The sequence below is a fragment of the Camelus dromedarius genome, chromosome 4 (genome assembly GCF_036321535.1).
Source record: "Camelus dromedarius isolate mCamDro1 chromosome 4, mCamDro1.pat, whole genome shotgun sequence".
NCBI lineage: Eukaryota > Metazoa > Chordata > Mammalia > Artiodactyla > Camelidae > Camelus > Camelus dromedarius.
Window position 1 is genome coordinate 97859478 of NC_087439.1, and position 16884 is coordinate 97876361.

The 16884-nt window shown below is 48.0% G+C and overlaps 2 protein-coding genes across 5 annotated transcripts in view; one reads left to right on the forward strand and one right to left on the reverse strand.

Moving 5' to 3' along the window:
* The window catches only part of SNED1 (sushi, nidogen and EGF like domains 1), a 77577-nt gene that overhangs the window by 9488 nt on the left and 51205 nt on the right, over positions 1 to 16884 (forward strand). The gene's annotated exons all lie outside the window — the stretch shown is intronic.
* Positions 1 to 16884, reverse strand: part of MTERF4 (mitochondrial transcription termination factor 4) — a 76564-nt gene that overhangs the window by 2156 nt on the left and 57524 nt on the right. For both annotated transcript variants that reach the window (XM_064485367.1, XM_064485366.1), the window contains exon 4: positions 192 to 266. In XM_064485367.1, coding sequence (XP_064341437.1) covers positions 192 to 266 — 75 coding nt within the window. The remainder of the gene's footprint in view (positions 1 to 191; positions 267 to 16884) is intronic.

Sequence of the window (16884 nt, forward strand, 5' to 3'; positions counted from 1 at the left end):
GAACTCTCTTTCCCTAAACACGTGCAGAAAAGGGAACCCAACGTAAATCTGCAGCAAAAAAGCAGCCTCCACGGAACAGCCCCAAGCAAACCCACCCCCACGGCCCCAGGGGTGCGGGCCCTGCCCTGCCCCCGCCGGGCACCCCACCAGGGCCGCCTGCACCTCTCCCTGCACCTGGCCTCCCCACTCACGGTCGTCAGGCGGGTGCTCCGTGTTCTCCGGGGCATCTTGGTCCGGTGCCATCGCTGTGTAACCGCACGAAGCATCTGCAAGTCATTCCTCTGTCTCACTGTGGTGGACGTGTTGCGTTCCTACTTAGACCATTCTTCTTTTAACTTTATTCTATCTTTACCGAACCAGTGTGTGCTGAAGGGGTCGTTCACATGAAGGGGTCCACATCACAGTCAGACTACATTACAGAGAAGGGAGGGACTGGGGATTGAACCCAGGACCCCGTGCACGCTAAGCGCACACGCTCCCGCTGAGCTGTGCCCCCCTCCCCCAGGCTATTCTTAAGGCTGCTGTTCGGGAACATGTGGAACCCACGTCCCAAGAGTCCAGATCGGAGTGGGCGGCTGGGCGGGGCCGCTCCTGTGTCCGTCACGTTAGACCCAGAGCCCTGGGCGCTCCCCGCGCCCGCCAGCCCCGCGGGCGGGCGGTGGTTCGCGTGGCTTTGACGTTCTGTTCCACTCGTGAGACGGAGCACATCGCACACGCACTCGCTTCCCGCTGGATCTCCTCGTTCATAAACCCGCTGTTGGAGTCCTTCCTGGCTCGCTCCCGAGCTCACTTCTCCTCGCTCATCTGTGGGGCTCAGCCCCAACGCCAGGCCCCAGCGCCACAGGCAGCAGGGGTCGCCCCGTCTTCCGGGCCGCGCCTCACTCTCTCCTCGGGGTGAGCAGGCGCTCTTGCTGCTAAGGTGTTAATGTCTCGTCTGTTCTTACAGTTGCAGGCTGTGCGCCCCATTTTACCTTTCATACATTTCATTTCTCTTTTTTTAATTTTATATTTATTTATTTAACGGAGGCACTGGGGATGGAACGCGGATCTCGTGCACGCTAAGCTCGTGCTCTACCGCTGAGCGCCCCCCTGCACCCCGCCATCAAAGTCGAGGGCGCAGCCTCCCTGCTGCCCCCAGCAGCCTCCCTGCTGTGCGGCCTGCGTGTGCGCACCGTGGGGCCTGCACACCGGGCTTTGCGTGCGGCGGGGGTCAGGGGCCCAGCGGTCTCCGCTTTAAAGGAGTGGGGCCACCCCGGCCCCCTGCTGAGGGGACGGGCAGTCTCCTGCCTCCTGCCCGCCTGCCCCGGGCAGCACGAGCCGGCTGCTGTCCACGCTGACAGGGCTCAGCGTCTGTCGGAGCAAGTCCTTCCATCTTGTTCCTCTCAAGGGAGTCGGGGCCATCCCCAGCTTTGCGTTGTCACATAAAAGCAGAACTGGCTTGTCGGGTTACACACACACACACACACACACACACACCCCCACCGGGGTTTTTGCGGAGGTGGCATGGAGCGCACAGACCCCCGTGAGAACCGGCGTCTCCACAACATCAACTCGCGCCGCCCAGGAGCGCGGCAGGCTTCTGAGTGCGTGCAGACCGCCCTCAAAGTTCTCGACGGTTCCAGAGCTGACTGCGGGCAAGTGCTGCACAGCTCCTGTTAGAGCGACGCTTAGCAGTTGGTGTTTCCTATACTGCTCTTGGGAGCATCTTTAATTTCTTTTTTGACGGTTTTTTTTGCTGCTGCGTAGAAGCACAATGGATTTCCTAATTTTATCTTTAACAACCAGACCAAACCTGTTACTAATTTTACTAAATTATCTGGGGATGCTTTTGAATTTTCCACATTCGCATCCGTGTCCTGTGCAGCTAATGATGGCTGTGTTTCTCCCTTTCTGGTCGTGTGACACTTCGATTCGTCTTTCGCTTCACCCTGTTGGCTGGACACAGTGTCTAGCAGATGCGGTGTTAGCAGGTCCTTGTCTTTTTTCTGATCCCAAAAGGAAAGTGCCCCATATCTCACCATCCAGCGTGATGTTCAAGGTCCCCTTTATCGGATTAGGATGTCCCCTCACGTCCCCACGTCTCATATTCTGAGAATGTCCATCATGTACGGTGTTGGCTCTTGCTACAAGCCATCTCTGTACCTATTAAGATGATTATATGATTTTCACCTTTAACCTTTTACACTGGTCATTTAAATTAATTAAACCAATTGCTTTTCTAATGCAAAGACTAGCCTGCATTCCTAACAGAAATCCACGTTTGCACTGATGAATTATTGATCCGATTTATGTATTGCTGGATTCGGTTTGCTAGTAACGTGTTAAGATTCAGGCAACTTCTGTGTGAGACTGGCCTTTTTGAATTTTAGTCCCTCCATGTACTGCCTGGTTATAGTTCAGCATCGAGGTTATGCTAGGCTCATGAAATGAACTCTTCTGTTTGGAGGAGCTCACGTATCTCTGGACTTGTTTCTTGAATGTCTGGTTATGCTCTCTGGTGACGCGATCTGGACCTAGAGTTTTCTTGGTGGGAACATTTTGAACACTACTTGAATTTCTTCATGCTTGTATAAAAATAGGTTTTCCATTTCTGCTTGCATTTAAGTTATGTTTTTCTAGAGAAAAAATCCATTTTACATACAACTTCAAGGTTATTCACATACAACTGCTGAGGTCTGGGATTTGATGAGACCCTCCTTACAAGCCAGCACCAGCCTGCCCCTGGGTGGCAGATGCTGCCAGAGGCCCGCGACTCCCTGGTCAGAAACACACCTGGGACGTCAGGATTCGTGGCAAAGCGAGGGGCACAGCACGTGGTTTGCATTGGTGGCCCTGGCTCTCCAGGTCCCACAAGGCCACATGGAGGGGCCAGGCAGATGGAACCCAGACCTCAGGCTTCCATCACAGCCAGGAAACCCTGAGTTTGGGGACCCCATCTCTTCCACAGCAAGCCTGCCATTGTCCCCCAGAGACAACACCTTGTCACTCAAGGCTGTTCTCTGCAAACACAACCCAAACACGTGGCCCAGGCAAGGGAAGACAGAAAGCTCGCAGAGGCCCTCAGGGCCCACGGCCACCTGCTTGGCCCCACGCTCTTGGACAAGCTCAAATTTGCACACGAGTCTGCTGTTTCATCGGCCACTCCGGCTACTTGGACTAGCAGAGCCAGGACCAAATCCAAGTGACCGTCTCTCACCACCTTTAACTCAGCTGGACACACAGGACCCTGTGTGGTGCAAGATGAGCTACCCAGGCCCCAGGTGCAGCTGGCTCCACACGGGTCCCAGAGGGGCCAGACCACCATCCGTTATGACCCACGCAAGGGTTCAGACCACCCAGCTTATCTTTGACACCACCGCTGGTCATGACAGAGGCAGTAAATGGGCCTTAAAAGTGACTCCCGTCCAGGTAACCAACTCAGCCTGCTTTACCCAAACCTTCTTGGCTTTACACTGAAAATCTGGAATCCCAGGTCCCCCCAGTCACAGGCAGACTGGGATGGTTGACTCCACCAGTCTGGTTAGGGTCTGAGGGCTGTGTCGCCGAGCATTTGTGGCCTCAGTCACCACACACAACATGACCCGAGGCCGAGCATGAACTGGTGTCTGTAAGATGGAGTCGAGGCGGTGCCACGTGCGTCTGCCTGCAAGGAGGGTGGGGCCCACCTTCAGGCGGCAGACACAGAACAGTTGGTGACCAGAGTGCCCGTGGCTTTTCCATCTTCATCACTCACAGAAAGGGATGCAAACCCTGACTCAGGGGGGCCATGGGGCCTTTGCCAGGTGCTGGATCTCGGGGCAAAGAGCAGTCACCTACCGCTGCCGCCCGGCTCTGAGGTGGTCCCTGCCCAGGTGCCTGATCAACGCTCCTCGGCCCCGAAACCAGTGTGCCCATCCCGGTAACGGTCATCTCCTCCCCACAACCATCCCTACTCATACCAGACTGTTCACCGGGAGGGCTCAGGGCATTGCTGTAAAATTTACAGACACTGTTGTGGCCCCTACAGCGGCCCCCACGAACCACCTCAGATGACAATGGCAGTGACCGTGCCTCCATGACCACGGACTCTGGCAGCGCAGCAAGAGAGTGAGGTTTGAATCCCGAGGCCCCGTCACCTGGGAGGCACCAACCACGCACCACTGCGCCCGGGAGTGGTCAGGCAGGTTCCCGTTTTTCCAAGTAGTTCTGTGTAGCCCAGATAGGCCCTTCCCTTGTGTCCCAGCCACAACGCAGAGGGCAGCCCAGGGGAGACAAACTGCGTGGACTGGGCAGGCTCAGCGGAAGAGGACACACCTCTGTGGTGATTCTGAGGAGGCCGAGCCAGGGCTCATAGCTCCAGACCCCCACGGATGGGGGGGAGCCAGGAATGCCATCGGACATCTGACTGTGACCGCTGCAGGGTTGCCTCCGAGGCCACAGGCCCATCACTGTCAGACACAAACAATCAGGACGTCGGCGGTGGCAGTGCTGTGGCCAGAGGGGGCTGATCAGGCCGGAACAACAGCATGACGGCGCAAACGCGTCCACAGCAGGAGACCCCTTGGTGGGCCTGGGAGGGGTCAGAGGTCCTTCTCAGTGAGACAGCAGGCCAGCTTCAGTGGAGACAGTGGCTGAGGCAGTGGCTTCTGCGCCTCCGACACAGAGCCTTCCTTCCGCCAGGTCCGTGGTGGGGGCCGCGCTGCCATCTCTGGTACGAGGAGGGAAGCGGGGGCACCCAGACCATGTCACCCGCAGCGGCTGCCTGTTCCACGTCAGCGGGCCCCAGAGGTGGGCGTCTTTGTCGGCCAGGCTGTGCCCTGCCAAGTGGCAGCCTCGCCAGGAGACAGGGCCGCCGGCTTTTCTGTAAAGGCCCGGGTCGTGAACCCCCGTGGGCTCGCGGCCGGGAGGCCTCTGCCTCGCTGCTCAGCTCCGAGCACCCGGAGACGGTGTGTGAGCGGGCGGGCAGCGGTGCTCCAGCGAGCGCCGCCCGCGGAGCCCTGCCCGGGCCTCCCGGAGCTGACCTGGGAGCTCAGAGTGCTGGAAAAACAGAAACAGAAGGAACACAGAAGAGTAAGCATGGAGACCGCACGTGGCCCCCGGGGCCAGGCGTGGCCGCACACGTCTGCAGGCCCTCCCGAGACCACAGCAGCGTCCGAAGGTCGTAAGCGTCCCGCGAGTCTGGTCTTTGCGAGCGTCCTGGACGGCCTGGGTGATGCTCCTGCGTCCACCCACCGCGCTCACTGGCCTTTCGTGGCTTCCTGAACTGGGGCTGGGGCCGGCCGCCGGCCGCCTGCCGCCCAGGGGACACCATCAGCGAGTCAGGCAGGCCTGCGGGTCCCGGGGGGCAGTGGCTGAGCTTCGGGGGCCGAGGGGCAGTGGCCGCTGTTTCCTGTGAGGCTGAGACTGCTCTGGGCAGGCCCACCTTTCCATCTGGCCGCCCTGCTGGGTCAAGTTCAAGTCGAACCCCCCCCCCGGGGGATACCGGGCGGAGAGTCACAGGCCCCGCGGGTCCCCCTCAGCGGGGACCCGCTCTCACCGGGAGCCCGCGGCGCCCCCAGTTTTAAACGGGGTGTAGCTGGGCTCCGCCGCAGACAGGGGGCGCTGCTGGACAAGGCGCGGCCTCGGGCTCCGGCTCCTCCGGGCGCAGATCCCGCCCCGGGGCGTCTCCCAACGTGCGGGGCCCCGAGCGGGCGGAGGCCCGGATCCTTCCCGAGACCGGGGGGCGGTCCTCCCCTCCCCCCCGGGGCTGCCCTGCTGCGCTCCGGCCTCTTCCCGTGACTGCAGCGCTCTGCGTCCCCGCGTCCCCGCCGGCACCCGGTGCCGTCAGGGTCCGGGCCGCGCGAGCAGGCACGCACGGTACCTCGTTACTGTTTCTACTTGCGTTTCTGCGATCACCTGTGAGGTGGCGCGTCTTCTCACGTGCTCATCTGCCGCCTTCTCTGCTGACGTGTCCCTAAGGCCTTTGGCCCAATTTTTGATCAGGTGGTTTGTTTTCTTATCGCTGAGTTTTAAGAGTTCTTTGTACATTTTGAGTAACAGTCTTCATCATATTTGCAAACATTTTCTCCAAGTCAGCGGCTTTTCTTCTCACTCCCTTGACGCTGTCTTCACAGAGCAGGAGGGTTTCTTTCCCTTTCTTGCCGCATCAGCTAGAACTCCCAGCGAAACACTGAAGACGGGCGGCGCGGGGCATCCCTGCCTTGCCCCTGCTCCTGGTGCGATGTTAGCAGCGGGGTTTTGCAGCTGTCCCTTGTCAGGCTACGGAAGCGTCCTCTGCTCCCAGTCTCCTGAAGGGCGTCAGCATGACGGGTGTTGGATTTGGTCAGATGCTCTTTATGCAGCTGTTGATATGATCGTGTGACTTTTCTAGCCTCCTGATGTGGTGGATTACATCAGTTTGTTTTTTGAATATTGAACCAGCCTTGCATATCTAGGATAAGTTGGTTGTGGTGTTTACTTCTTTCTGTACGTTGTTGGATTTGACTTACTAATTGTTGAGGGTTTCTGTATCTGTGTTCACGAGAGATACTGGTCTGTGGTGCCCGTTCCTGGCGATGTCTCTGTCTGGTTTTGGTATTAGGGTAATGCTGGCCTCAGGGGATGAGTCAGAAGTATTTCCTCTGCTTCTGTCCTCTGGAAGAGACTGTAGAGAATTGGTATAATTTCTCCTTACACGTTTGGTAGAATTTATCAGTGACCCGTCTGGGCCTGGCACTTTCTGTTTTGGAAGGTTACTAATTGTGGATTCAGTGTATTTAATAGATGCGTGTGCTTGTTCAGATGGTGTGTTTCTTCTCGTGTGAGTTTTGGCAGGTTGTGTCTTTCAAGGAATTGGTCTGTTTCATCCAGGTTGTCACATTTATGGTCATAGATTTTTTTCATATTTTCTCATTATTATCCTTTAAATGGCCACAGTACCTGTACTGTTGTCCCCTCGTTCATTTCTGGCATCAGTAATTTGTGTCCTCTCTTTTTTTTCATAGATGGCCTAGCTAGAGGCTTATCAATTTTATTGATCTTTTCAAAGAGCCAGTTTTTGTTTTTGTTGATTTTTTTACCTATTTTCAGTTTTATTGATTTTTTTCTCAAATTCTTCCACAAATTTCCGTCTAGGGGCTGCTTTCACTGCATCCCAAAATTGTTGGTAAGTTGCACTCCCTTTTTCATTTAGTTCAAACGTCTCTTAATTTCTCTTGACATGCCGTCCTCCTTTGACCCATGTGTCATTCAGAAGCATATTGTGCAGCCTTTGTGTAACTGGGAACTTTCCAGTTATCTGTGCTGTGTATTGATTGCCCGTTCAATTCCACGGTGGCCTGAGAGCAGACACTGTATGATTTCTATGCTTTTTGCTTTCTATGGTGTGTCTCGTGGCCCAGAATGTGGTCCATCCTGGAGACTGTTCCGTGTGAGCTTGAGAAGAAAGCGCACTCTGCTGCGGCTGGTGGAGTGCTCCATTGGGTGTGTCTGGCTGTTTGAGGGTGGAGTTGAGTTCGGGTGTGTCCTGCCTGGCTTTCTGCCTGCTGGATCTGTCTGCTCTGACGGAGGAGTGTCGGTGTCTCCAGCCACGACAGTGGACGCGTCTGTGTCCTTGCAGCTCTGTCCGCTGTTGCCTTATTAGCTCGGGGCTCTGGTGTTGTGTGCACACGCATGGAGGACCGCCGTGTCTTACTGGAGAAGCGACCCCTTCGTCATCACGCGATGCCCTTCTTTACCCTTGATAGCTTCCCTTGCTTTGAGTCCCTCCTGTCTGAAGTCAGCGTCACAGCTCTTGCTTGCTTTGGATTGGTGTTAGCATGTTTCCCCACCCATCTGCCCTTAATCTGTGAGCATCTTTATATTTAAAGCGAGTTTTTTGTAGGCGGCTTACAGTTGGGTCTTGCTTTTCGATCCGCTCTGACAAACTGTGCCTCTTCATTGGTGCCTTCAGACCACAGTCAAAGTGATTACTGATGAGGCTGGACTAACATCTGCTGTGTTTGTTCCTGTTTTCTACTTGTTGCCTTTGTTCTTCGTTCCTATCTTTGTCTTCTGCTCTTTGCTGCCTTTTGCGGTTTTTAAATGAAGTATGGGTGACCTATGTGCTATGTTAGTTCTGCACACAACATAGCAGTTCGGCATTTCTATGCATTACAGAACGAACCCCACGCTAGGCCACCGTCTGTCACCACATCAAGTGATTACAGAGCTACTGCCTATGTCCCCCACGCTACCCACTTCATCCCTGTGATGCCTTATTTTGTAGCTGGAAGTTGGTACCTCCTCTTAGTCTCCCTCACCTGTGTCACTCACCCCCCACTTCTCCTCCCTCTGGCCAACGTTTGTTCTCTATGAATCTATTTCTGTCTTGTTATGTTTGTTCACTCATTTGTTTTTTAGATTCCACATGTAAGTGAAATCATACAGTATCTGTCTTTCTCTGTCTGGCTTCATTCACTTAGCGTAACACTCTCCAGGTCCATTCAAATTGTCACAAATGGCAAGATGTCATTTTTTATGACTTAGTAATATTACACACACACACACACACACACACACACACACACACACACACACACAACTTCTTTATCCACTCCTCTCTCAGTGGACACTTAGGTTGCTTCTATGTCTTGGCTGCTGTGAATGCTGCTGCTATGAACATAGGGTGCATGTATCTTTTCGAATTAGCAGTTTTGTTTGCTTTGGAAAAATACCCAGAAGTGGAATTACAGGATTGTACGGTAGTTCTATTTTAAATTTTTGTAGTAACCTCCATACTGTTCTCCATAGTAGCTGCACCAATTTCCATTCCAACAATGCACAAGGGACCCCCTTCCTCCCCATCTTCACCAACATTTGTTATTTGTGTTTTTGACAAGAGCCATCCTGACAGGTGTGAGGTGATGTCTCATTGTGGTTTTAATTTGAGTATCTTTGATAGTAAAGCTGAACATCTTTTCATGTGTCTGTTGGCATCTGTGTGTCTTTCTTGGAAAAAATACTCAGGTCCTCTGCCCATTTTTAGATCTGTTTTTTGTTTGTGTGTTTGTTTCTTTAATGTTGAGTTGTATGAGTTCTTTGTATATTTTGGATATTAACCCCTTGGCAGATATATCATTTGCAAATGCCTTCTCCCATTCAGTGGGGTGCCTTTTCATTTTGTTGACGGTTCCCTTCACTGTGCAAAAGCTTTTTAGTTTGATGTGGTCCCATTTGTTTATTCTTGCTTTTGTTTCCCTTGCCTGAGGAGACAGATCCAAAATATACATATATATATATATATATATCTAAGACTTATGTGAAAGAGTGTATTGCTTATGTTTTCTTCTAAGAGTTTCATGGTTTCAGGTCTTATATTTAAGTCCTTCATCCACTTTGAGTTTATTTTTGTATATGATGTGAGAAAGCAGTCCAGTCCGAGTCTTTTGCATGTCCCTGTCCAGTTTTCCCAACACCATTTATTGAAGAAGCTGTCTTTTCCCCATAGTATAGTCTTGCCTCCTCTGTCCCAGAGTAATTGACTTTAAGTATGTGAATTTATTTATGGATTCTCCATTCTGTTCCACTGATCTATGTCTCCGTTTTTGTGCCAATGCCAAACTGCTTTCACTGCTGTAGCTTTGTAGTGCTGGTCAAAATCAGGGCGCTGATACCTCCAGCTTTGTGCTCCTTTCTCAAGATTGTTTTGGCTATTCACAGTCTTCTGTGTTTCCATACAGATTTTAGAATTACGTGTTCTAGTTCTGTGAAAAAAATGTCATTGGTATTTTGATAAGGATTGCACTGCATCTGTAGATTTCCTTGGCTTATATGGTCATTTTAACAATATTAATCCTTCTAATCCATAAGCATGGTATTTCTTTCCATTTGTTTGTGCGTATTCAGGTTTCTTTCACTAATATCTTATAGTTTTCAGAGCACAGGTCTTTTACCTCCTTGGTTAGATTTATTCCCATATATTTCATTATTTTTGATGCAATTATAAAGGGGGTTATTTTCTTAATTTCTCTTTCTGATAGCTCATTGTTAGTGAATAGAATTGCGACAGATTTCTGTATATTAATTTTGTACCTTGCATCTTTACTGAATTCATTTATTAGTTCTAATAGTTTTTTGGTGGCATCTTTAGGATTTTCTGTATGTAGTATTATGTCGTCTGCAAACAGTGACAGTTTACTTCTTTCCAACTTGAATTCCATTTTTATTTCTTTTTCTTATCTGATTGCTATGGCTGGGACTGCCCATGCTATGTTGAATAAAATGGTTAGAGTGGGATTCCTTGTCTTGAATTTTGTCAAAATCTTTTTCTGCATCTATTAAGATGACTGAGTGATTTTTATTTTTCAGTTTAACGTGGTGTATCACACTGTATGATTTGCAGACACTGAACCATCCTGGCTTAGGATCTGGTTTGCTTATATAGGCTACCAAGGCATTAGAGCCAGCTCAGTCTAATGCACGACTTCTCTGTTTAGCTGCCTTAACACAACTAGTCCCAGTCGACTTTCAAATAACACTGTACTGCTTTTCAGGTAGTGTGAATGCCTTATCATCACAAAGTAATTCTAATTCAGCCCTCCTCACCCTTGTATTATTGCTGTCATTCTTTTTACATACATAAGCATATATGTGTGTGTGTGTGTGTGTTTGTATAGTATGATGGAATACATTGTTGGTATTATTTTGGACAAACTGTTATCTGTTCGATCAATTAAGAGTAAGAAAAATAAAAGCTTTCATTTTACCTTCATTCCTTTATTCCTTCTTTTGTGCTCTTTCTTTCTTAATGTAGACTCAGGTTTCGACCTGTATCATTTTCCTTCTCTCTAAAGGACTTCTTTTAACATAGCTTGCAAGGCACGTCTACTGGCAACAAATGTCCTCAGGTTTTGTTTGCCTGAGAAAGGCTTCATTGCTCCTTCACTGAGGATGCCTTTGCAGGGTGCAGAGTTCTAGGATGGTGGGGTTTTGCTTCTCTCCCAACTCTTGAAGTATTCACTCCACGCCCTACTTCCTTGCATTGTTTCTGAAGAACAGTCAGATTAATTCTTACCTTTGCTCCTCCATGGTAAGGTGCTCCCCTCTCTGGTTGCTTTCAAGATTTTTCTTCATCTTTTATTTTCTATAGTTTGGAAGTGACAGGCCTGGGTGTTTGGGCACCTGTCCTCACTGGTGCTCTCTGAGCTTCTCAGACCGGTGGTCTGTTGTCTAACGTTAATCTGAGGAGATCCGCAGTCATTACTGTTTCAAATATTTCTTCTGTTCCTTTCTTCTCCTTCTGGAGTTCTCATCACACATAAGGCAGTTCTTCTGTGGTTGTCCAACAGTCCTTGGATAATTTGTTCTGGGTTTTTTTTTTTTTTTTCAGTCTTTGTTCTCTTTGCTTTTCAGTTCTGGAGGTTTCTATTGAAATAGCTACACGCGCAGAGATTCTTTCCTCGGCTGTACCCAGTCTACCAGTGAGCCGACCAAGGGCACTCTTCATCTCTCTTACAGTGTTTTTGACCTCTAGCGTTTCTTTTCATTCTTTCTTAGGACATCCATCTCTCTGCTCACATTGCCCACCTGTTCTTCCATGCTTTCTGCTTTCTCCTTCAGAGCCCTTAGCATGTTAATCATAGTTGTTTTAAATTCCCGGTCTGATAACCCCAGCATCCTGCCATGTCTGACACTTGCTGTGCACCTTCCACCTTTTATTATGCCTTGTAATTTCTTCTTGGTGGCTGGACATGATGCCCTGAGTAAAAGGAACTGCTGTAGACAGGCCTCGAGCAATGTGGTGGTGAAGTGTGGCTGCCGACTGCACGCTATGTTCTGCTTTCGCCATACCCTTATATTGTTCTGTTAAATAACACTTTTGTTATCTTTCTGTCCAAAGTGACTTGTAAGTGTATTTCTTAATTTCCATACACACAGGAATCTTCCACCTTTTGAGGGTTATGATTTCCAGTATAATTGCTCTGTGGCCAGAGAACAAACTCTGTATTTTTCGTAATCATTTGAAATTTGTTGAGACTTCCCATGTAGTCAGTATATGGTAAATTTTAATATTATGTTTTTGTTATCTGTGAGGTTGATTATTATTTGCGTTGTTCAGATTTGCTGTATCCTGACAGATAGTTTTCGTCTGCCTGGTCTCTGTTCTGCTAGAGAAGGTATGTTGAGATGTCCCGCTTAATGGGTTACTGGTGCGGCTGAGCTTCAGTCTACGGTCGTGTGCTGTCTGTCCCACCTGCTTTGTGTTTCTTTCTCTCCCCTTTCTTGCCGTCTTCTATGTCGAGTGTTTTAATCATGCCAGCTTATCCCCTCTCTCATTAGGACATAAAGACTGTTTCTCTTCTTTCAGTGATTACCCTCGGCAGAATCATACGCACTTTTAATAATCAGTGCTCACTGTAAGCTCATTAATGCCTTTATCTTCCTCCTGGAAAATACAGTGACTTTGGCTCTCTTTAGCATGATTTATACTCTCCCAATTTACAGGCTACTGTGACTAATTTTAATTCTATAGACTTTTCTTATACAATTCCACCAAGCTTTATTTATATTATTTCTTTATGTGGTCAATGTTCATTTAGATTTATACTTTCTGCTGTAGTCTGCTGTGTTGCTATAATGAAAATGCCATAGACTGGGTGACTTAAACAAAATAAAATGAAAGCAAAAACAGAAAAAGCGTTGACTTCTTACAGTTCTGAAGGCTGGGAAGTGCAAGATCCAGGGGTCAGAAGATTTAGTGTCTGGTGAGGAACCACTCCCTGGCTCACTGTGTCCTCACATGTCAGAAGGAGCACTTCAGGGCACTAAGCTCATTCACGCCACCCTCACGAGCCAAATACTCCCCGAAGGCTCCAGTTCCAAATACCATCACACTGAGGAATAGTGACGGGCGGTGCAGACATTCAGCTCATAACACTTTCTTTGTGCTTTAGCCTTCCGGCACCCCTGACGACACTTCACTCCGACTTGAATTTCTTTAGTGTGGGTCTGCTGTGTATGTACGAATGTGTCTGTTACTTGTATGAATCATCTTTACTTTTCCTTCAGTAGCAAAGGATATTTTATCTCAGCGTAAGACTGCATGCTGGCGGTGTACACTCCTTTCAGCATACTGAAGATACAGTTCCACTGCTTTCTAGCTCCCATTGTTTCCTATGAGAAGTCAGCTGTCGGTCTACCTGTAATGCCCTTGATGGAATTTATCTGTTTTCTTGACTTTCTGCATTTCTAGCATTTGTTTTCTGTAGCTTTATTTTTATTTTTCCAGGTAGGGAATCACTGGGATTACTGAATATACAATGTGACGTCAGTTCTGGAAATTTCCAGCCGTTGCCTTTGTATCCCCTTGCTTTCTGTCGCCCACATCATACATTTGGCCGTCTTACTGCTGCCCATTTCCCTGACCTTTCCTTCTTTATTCTCCACCTTTTTGTCTCTCTTCTAAATTCCAGGTAGTTTCTTCTGACCTGTCTTCTAGTTCCAGTTCACTCACTCTTCCTTTAGTTACATCAAATCTGCTCTTAAATCTGTGTAATTTAAACAGAAATTATCTTAATTTCTGTTATTCAGTTTTAGTGCTAGAATTTCTACTTAGTTCTTTTAAATGGCTTTTTAAAAATAATTTCCACCCCTAGTGATTTTTTAAGTAAATTTTTGTATTGTGGAAAATATGCATAATATAAAATTGACCATCTTAACCCTGTTTAAGTGTACAGTTCAGTGGTGTTGAGTACATTCATATTGTGTAACCATCACCACCATCTATCTCCAGAACTCTTTTCATCTTGCAAAACCGGAAGTCTGTATCCACTAAACACTAACTCCTCAATTTCCCTCCCCCTGGAGACCACCACTCTACCTTCTGGCTTTATGATTTTGGTAACGCTAGGCACCTGACATAAGTGAAATCTCACAGCATGTGTCCCTCTGTGACTGGCTGTCTCACTCTGCAGTTTCCTCAAGGCTCACACATGTTGTAGCAAGTGTCAGAACGTCCTTTCTCGCCACATAACATCCCAGTGCGTGCACATCCCGCATTTTGCTTATTTGTTCATGCCTGGCTGGAACTTGACTTGCCTCCACCTTTGACTGCTGTGAACATGGGTGTACAAATATCTTTTCAAGACCCTGCTTTTAATTCTTTGGGGGATTGTTGCGAATTGAATTGTGTCCCCTTAAAATTTATACGTTGAAGTCCTAACCCCTAGTGTGATTATATTTGGAGATAGGACCTAATTTAGGGAGGTAATTAAGGTTAAATGAGGTCATAAGGGTGGGGCCCTCATCTGATAAGAAAGGAACAGACACCAGAGAGCCCTGTCCCTCCTCATGTGCACACAGAGGAAAGGCCCTGTGAGGACACAGCGAGAAAGCACCGTCCACAAGCCTGCGAGAGTCTTGGGCCCTTGGGCCTCCAGCCTCCAGGACCGTGAGAAAGCACGTCTCTGTTGTTTAAGCCGCTCAGTCTGCGGCCCTTCGTTATGGCAGCCCCGGCAGACTGGCCCAGACGCAGACCCAGAAGCTGAATTACTGGGTGATGTGGGCGTTCTATTTGTAATTCTTTTTTGAGACTGTCCACCGTTTTCTGCACTGCCTATACCATTTTACATCCCCACCAACAGTGCACAAGGGTTCCAGTTCCTCCACAGCCTTGCCAGCACTTGAATTTTCTGGCTTTTTTTTTTTTTTTTTTTTTTGATAGTAGCCATCCTAATGGCTGTGAAATGGTAATTCACTGTGGCTTTGATTTGCATTTCCCTAATGTTTAGTGATGTTGAGCATCTTTTCATGGGCTTATTGGCCATTTGTTTATCTTCTTTGGAGAAATGTCTATTCAAGTCCTTTTCCCATTTTTTTAAATACACTTTATTCTTTTAGAGCAGTTTCAGGTTCACAACAGAACTGAGCAGAAAATAGAATTTGCACACAGCCCTCCCTACTCACACATATATCCTCCCCTAACCTCAACATCCCTCATCAGTGTGGCATATTTGGCACAATTGATGAACCCACATGGGCACATTATTATCAACCAAAGTCCACAGTTTACATTAGGGTTCATTCTGTGGGTTTTGACAGATGCATAATGACACGTAGCCACCACTATAGCATCGCACGGAATAACTTCATTGCCCTAAAAATCCCTTGTGCTCCACCTCTTCATTCCTCCCTCTCTCTCCCCAAGCCCCTGGACCATGGTCTTTTTGTTTCTGTAGCTTTTCCTTTTCCAGAATGTCATTTGATTGGAATCGTACAGTTTGTAGCCTTTTCAGACTGGCTTCTTTCATTTAGTAATATGTCTTGAATTTCTCCCATGTCTTTCATGGCTTGATAGATCTTTTTTTTGGCTGCACACATATCTTTTAATTTACATATATGTACTGTTCATTGTTTCTAAGAACATTTAGAGCTTTAGTTTTTTAAACTTACGGAGTTATCAAAGGAATAAAGCCAACCACAGAATAAGAATTAACTCAGAAAGATACCTACACCCTGCTATTAACAGCAAGATTATTTATAATTACCAAGATACGGAAGCATCCTAAGTGCACATCAGTAGTTGAATAGATAATGGAGATGCAGCATATGTGTAATGGAACACAGCTCACCCATAAAAAAGGATATTTGCGGCCCTTCATTTACTTTTTATTTTCACTTCAAAAACCAGAATTTTATAATTGGCAGAGACATTTCCATTACCTCAAAAACAACAAAATACCTAGAAATAAACCTAACCAAGGAGGTTACCTATACTCTGAAAACTGAAATGACACAAAGAAATGGAAAGCTTTCTTGTGCTCTGGGACTGGAAGAATCAGCACTATCACAGAGGCCACGCTGCCCAGAGCAACCCACAGCTCCACTGCAGCCCCCAGCAAAGTGCTCGCGACGCTCCTCACAGAACCAGGACAAACAAGTCCACAGTTTATAAGGAGCCACAGAAGACCCCGAACAGCCAAAACAATTTTTTGTAGGTCTCTCTTTTTTTCCCTTCTTTTTGTTCTCTTGCGGTTTGGTGACTAGAGGAGGTCCTTTAACATTTGTTGTAAAGCTGGTTTGGTGGTGCTGAAATCTTTTAGCTTTTGTTTATCTGTGAAGCTTTTGATTTCTCCGTCGAGTCTGAACGAGAGCCTGGCTGTTAGAGTGTTCTTGGTTGTAAGTTTCCCCCTTACATCACTTTAAATATATCGTGCCGCTCCCTTCTGGCCTGCAGAGTTTCTGCTGAAAAGTCAGCTGAAAACCTTGTGGGAGCTCCCTTGTATGTTATTCGTTGCTTTTCTCCTGCTAATTTTAATATTTTCTCTTTATCCTTAATGGTTGTCAGTTTGGTGACTGTGTGCCTTGGTGTGCTCCTCTTTGGGTTGGTCCTGTGTGGAAATCTCTGCGCTTCCAGGACTTGGGCGACTGTGTCCTCTCCCAAGTTGGGGAAGTTTTTGGTGATTATCTCTCCAAAAGTTCTCTCAGGTCCTTTCTCTTTCTTCTCTTTCTGGGACCCCTGTAATGCGAATATTAGAGCGCTTCATGTTGTCCCAGAGTTCTCTTAAACTATCCTCGTTCCTTTTTATTCGTTTTTCTGTTTTCTGTTCTGAAGTAGTGATTTCCACTAATCTGTCTTCCAGCTCACTGATCTGTTCTTCTGCCTCGTTCAGTCTATTCTTGGTTCCTTCTAGTGGACTGTTCATTTCAGTGAGTTTATTCTTCAGCTCTGTTTGAGTATTCTTTACATTTTCCAACTCTGCTAAAAACTTCACCCTGTGCATCTATACTGCTCTCGAGTTCCCTGAACATCTTGGCCATCATTACTTTAAACTCTGTCTCAGATGAATTGCCTGTCTCCTCATCACTTATTTCTTCTTCTGGGATTTTAGCTCGTGCTTTGGCCTGGGAGATACTCCTCCCCCAGGATACACCTCATATCGTCTGTCA